Here is a 4469-nt window from a genome sequence, read left to right as displayed (position 1 = left end):
GGGGCAGAGGGCAAGGGGGCTGCCTGACACCCCCCGCCATCTTCTCCCAGCCATTGCTTTCCCCGCTACAGCAATGGGGCAGGGGGAGGGGTGAATTTAAGACAACTCTTTGGTAATTAGATTTTATACACCTATAAGTTAGATTTATAAATCTTTCATATATAGACTCTAATTCTTGGGGGGGGGACCTTAAATTCAGGGTTGTCTTAAATTCAGGTAAATATGGTAGTTTCTTCTACAACTGAGACTTTCAGTAATATGCAAATAAATCTTCACATTAAGACTGCCTGTACTATTTCTGTTATTCAGGCCACTATCTGAAGAACCTAGGTTATATTTAGACTTGGCTTATGGTGTTTTTGCTTTCTTTACCTGAGAATCCAGGGCTGGGAGATGGGAGAAAACATAATGATAGAAGGTGCTATTAACCTTTTTTAGCTTTCCTAAAGGGCCTGTAAGAAGCCTGTATGGTTCCATACAATCAGCAGTAGAAATGAAGTGGATGTGGATATGGATTAGCATTAAGCTGAGCCAGCACACATTTGGGTTGTGTCAGCCAGGAGGGTTCCTATCGAGTCCCAGATCCGTTTTTACGCTACACTCTCTCAGCAAGGAAATGTGGTTGTCTAAACTACTGCCCATGCATCCCTAGTGTGTGGCAACCCCTGTAGGCATGGGGTGGGGTATATAGTTTATATCTCCTGCCCTACAGAGGGATTAAAAGAGCTCTTTAGTTTAAATGGAGTACTTTTGCCCTCTAGTTTAAATCTACAGCTCTGTAGGGTTAGCCAAACAGTTCCTTTGTTATATAATTGGTTTTAATTGTGGTTACTACAGCAGTTATGCTACAGCACAATGTATTACAGATCATTGGAGTAGCGCTGGCTAGCAACATTTGGGGAACCAAAATTGTTTTCAGTTTTATTTGTATTTGCTTATAACTGTGTAAGCTCCCTATGCAATGGTTGGTGCTGACAGCCAGAACTTACAGCTCCATTTCAGAATTAAAGTGCTTAAAATCCTTGCTTTAAAATTAAGCACATACTTAAATGCTCTCCTGAATAAGGGCCATATTGCTAAAGAAAACATATTTACCACTTTGCTTTGTAGGCTTATCTGCTCAACTTTGGCATTTGCCTTAAGAAATTCATATTAATATAAGGCTTGTTTTTCTGTCAAATGCAGTAAAAATATCCCTCTGGTGCTGCAAATGTTTTACACATGCTCATGCACGCGCTTATGCATTTAACTTTACTCATGTGAGCAATCTGACATTTTGGCTTTAGGATTGGATCTTAATTTGTTCTATTACATTGGACAAGGATGTCATTAGTATACTCATTACTTGGAATTAAACCATCTTCCTATGTTGATATGGCACATTATCTCTGGTATTTTTTCACATCAAAACATTTTAATGTTCAAAACTTACAAGGTAATCAGAGCCTAAGTAGGATTTAAAACAATTCACAATTAATTATAAAGTCTTTAATTTTTGAGCGATTTATAAGTATTGTATTATCATGCATCTTGATACTTACTCTGGGAGAAGTCTATATTTCTCTAAATCAATCTCTGGAAAAAATGTGTCACTTTCAAACTCATGCAAAATTCTTGTCACAAATAATCGCTGATTAATTGGCTTCTCCATTGCTGCCTTTAAAAACAAAGGATTTAAACTGATTAGTTCCTGTCTTTTAAGACTATCACTATGCAACACTGAGATTATTCTTGTTCATGAAGATTATTAATATAAAGTTTGACTGGCAAATATTTCAGTCAAATGTTTAAAAGAATGCCCAAATATCAAGCAATAGATCTTATTTGAAATTCTACTTTTCAGTGTTCTTTCTTCACATTTTTATCTGTAGTACTTTGCACAGAACATCTACAGTGAAACTTCAGAAAAGAACAGTATTTTAGGGTGACAGTATTTTTTATTCCCTGTACTCTTGCTAGACCAAATTCAGATCCAACATCTACATGTGAAACAGTCATTATTCTAAGTACTGTAGGTAAAAGATAGGACAAGAAGCCAGGACACCAGGATTTTATTTCTGACTGCTCGATTTAGAGCTTGACATTACACAAGTCACTTAATTTCTCTATCCCATTCCCATGTGTACAGGAATTCTTAGAGTTTTAGTGGCACCTGAAGGTGCTAGAAAAGCACAAACTGTCTGGAGATATCTAAGGCTGAAAAGAATCCTTACAATCACTTAGTCTCATCTAGTAATTTTTGTGTGAAGCCCATAAATTCTGCTTCAATTTCAGCATCTTTTTTAGGAAGATATCCAGTCCCTTATTTAAAAAAACACCATCTCCCTAGGTTAGCAATTCTCAATCAGAATGTTACAGCACCTTGTGGGTCCATGTGATCTTTCTAAGGGTGTTGTGGGATGCCAGGGAATAAGTACAGCTGGAGTGTGCAAACACCTGCACATGATTCACAAGATAAACCCAGAGATTTCAGACAGGAATCTGTATTATCAAAAACATTTTCACCTCTTGTGGTCTTTCTGATGTCTTTGCAACATAGGAATTGCTCAATTATTTTTCCACAGTCAAGAAACAGAGGAAGGCTAACAAGTGGCATTTTCCCCAATGGGTGCCTTGAGTCTAAGCCAGGTGTGCTTCGAATCTAAAAAGGTTGAGAACCACTGCTCTAGGTAAATTGCTTTAATGGTTAATTACTCACACTGTTAAACTTTTTAACTTTGCTTCCAGCCTGTACTAGTTATTGCAGTTCCAGAGATCAAGTTGTCAAGACATTTATCATAAGACATAGAGCCACTCTGGTGGTGTTTGATTGCTTTGTGGAGTGAAAATGTGCACTGAATATTAAGTAATAAACATCAATTTAAAAAAAATGTTTATTGGCTTTTGCAGGACCAAGGCTGCAAAGACCCACTGTATCAAATTCATTGCTAACAAACAAATTAGAGTTACACCAAAGGTGAATTTGGTCCAAGGCTTCTGTGGGGGGAGAGGGGAGGGAATCTTTCAGAATTTCCTGACATTGAAGTACATTGTGAAATGCTACATTGTTGCCTAGATACGGTATACATATCAAAATGTTTACAACTCTTTTCCTTTTCTCCTAATCTACTCAACGAACAATGCTTTTCTCTACAGGTGATTCACCTCACCCCCTACTAATAACTACTGTTTTGACAATTGCCCATGGTAACCTGTTAATGCAAATTTAATACAATGCACTTAACAGGTGGTGCTGCTGGGAAATCAGAGTTTCTAGAGAAATAGCTCCATCACGAGCAAATGCCTTAAAGTGAAAATGTTCAATCACAAACACTGGCATCCATCAAAATGAACTGGAGTTCTTCTAGTGTTTAAGCAAATATCGATAACTTGGAACATGAGAAGGAAGAAACAACACTTAACTTCATGCTTGTGCAAAAGCAAATCTGGTTCACTAACCCAATTTACCTAATTCCATAAACACAGCTGCTTCATTTCACAGATAAAGGAGTCAATCATGTTCCTGTTTAATTGAATGAAAATTTTGCCAATATTTGCAAGAGCACTAAAGGCTGAAGATAAATCAGTGCTGCCACTACCCACACCTTCCCCAAGGAACTTTCTACTTTTTTAATGGAAAATAATCACAATTGTGTAGTCTATAGGCCCCTTTGTACACACAACAAAATTGCCCTTTTGCCCCACTTTAATGGCATTGCTATTTACACGCTTGGTGGCATAGTCTGCTTTAAATGACTTTGTTATGTAGCAAGGTAAAGCCCATCCGAGGTGTTTCAGTTTGCTACAAAGTGCAATGGTGCACAGGGTGCTAGAAGCCTATGTGATCAGAGATACTCGGGCTTGGCAGGCTTCTAGCACCCTGTGCATCGTCCCCACCATCAGCACACACAGCCACCCTCCTGCCACCTTGCTGCTCTGCCCCAGGGGCAAGCCAGCTGTTCCCGGGTGGTCCCAGGCGGCGGGGACAGTGCACGGGGTGCTGGAGCTTACCTGCCATTCCTGCTGAAGGGGTGAAGTGGTGGGGGGCAAGCTGCCTGTGGGCCAAATCGTCCCTGAGCTGCAGGGGACCCCAGTGCTTCCCTCTGCGGTGGTGGTGCCCCCAGGCAGCACCCACCCACTGGCACCTGGCCTGGGCAGTCCCAGGGGCCGCTGCCACCATGGAGGGAAGCATCGGGTCCCATGCAGCTCAGGGGCTGTGTGACCCGGGGGCAGCTCGTGCAGGCAGATTCAACTGAAGAAAAAAAAAAGCAACGAAGAGCCTGATTTTCCAATCCCCCCCGACTGCCTGCCTGAGCTGTGTAGGCCCCAGTGCTTCCCTTCACGGCTGCAGTGCTGCCCGGGCAGCTCCTGGGTGAGCTGCTAGAGGGTGGGAGCTGCCTGAGAGGTGCCGCAGCTGCAGAGGAAAGCAGCAGGCCCTGCGCAGCTCAGCCAGGCAGGCAGGGTCTTGGGGGGGGGGGGGGGGGGGGGGG

The 4469-nt window shown here is 41.8% G+C and overlaps 1 protein-coding gene across 4 annotated transcripts in view; it reads right to left on the bottom strand.

Annotated features, from left to right (window-relative positions):
• Window positions 1-4469, bottom strand: part of DHFR (dihydrofolate reductase) — a 53023-nt gene that overhangs the window by 2951 nt on the left and 45603 nt on the right. For 2 of the 4 annotated variants that reach the window (XM_019516943.1, XM_019516948.1), the window contains one exon: window positions 1542-1657. In XM_019516943.1, coding sequence (XP_019372488.1) covers window positions 1542-1657 — 116 coding nt within the window. Of the gene's footprint in view, window positions 1-1541; window positions 1658-4469 lie in introns of those variants that run through there. The other 2 variants (XR_002097275.1, XM_019516945.1) reach the window with 1 other exon arrangement.

Source organism: Gavialis gangeticus, unplaced genomic scaffold, assembly GCF_001723915.1.
Source record: "Gavialis gangeticus isolate Ggan-Ray unplaced genomic scaffold, GavGan_comp1, whole genome shotgun sequence".
NCBI classification, from domain to species: domain Eukaryota; kingdom Metazoa; phylum Chordata; order Crocodylia; family Gavialidae; genus Gavialis; species Gavialis gangeticus.
The sequence above is the reverse complement of the archived record's forward strand: the minus strand, read 5'-3'. Positions and strand labels throughout refer to the sequence as shown.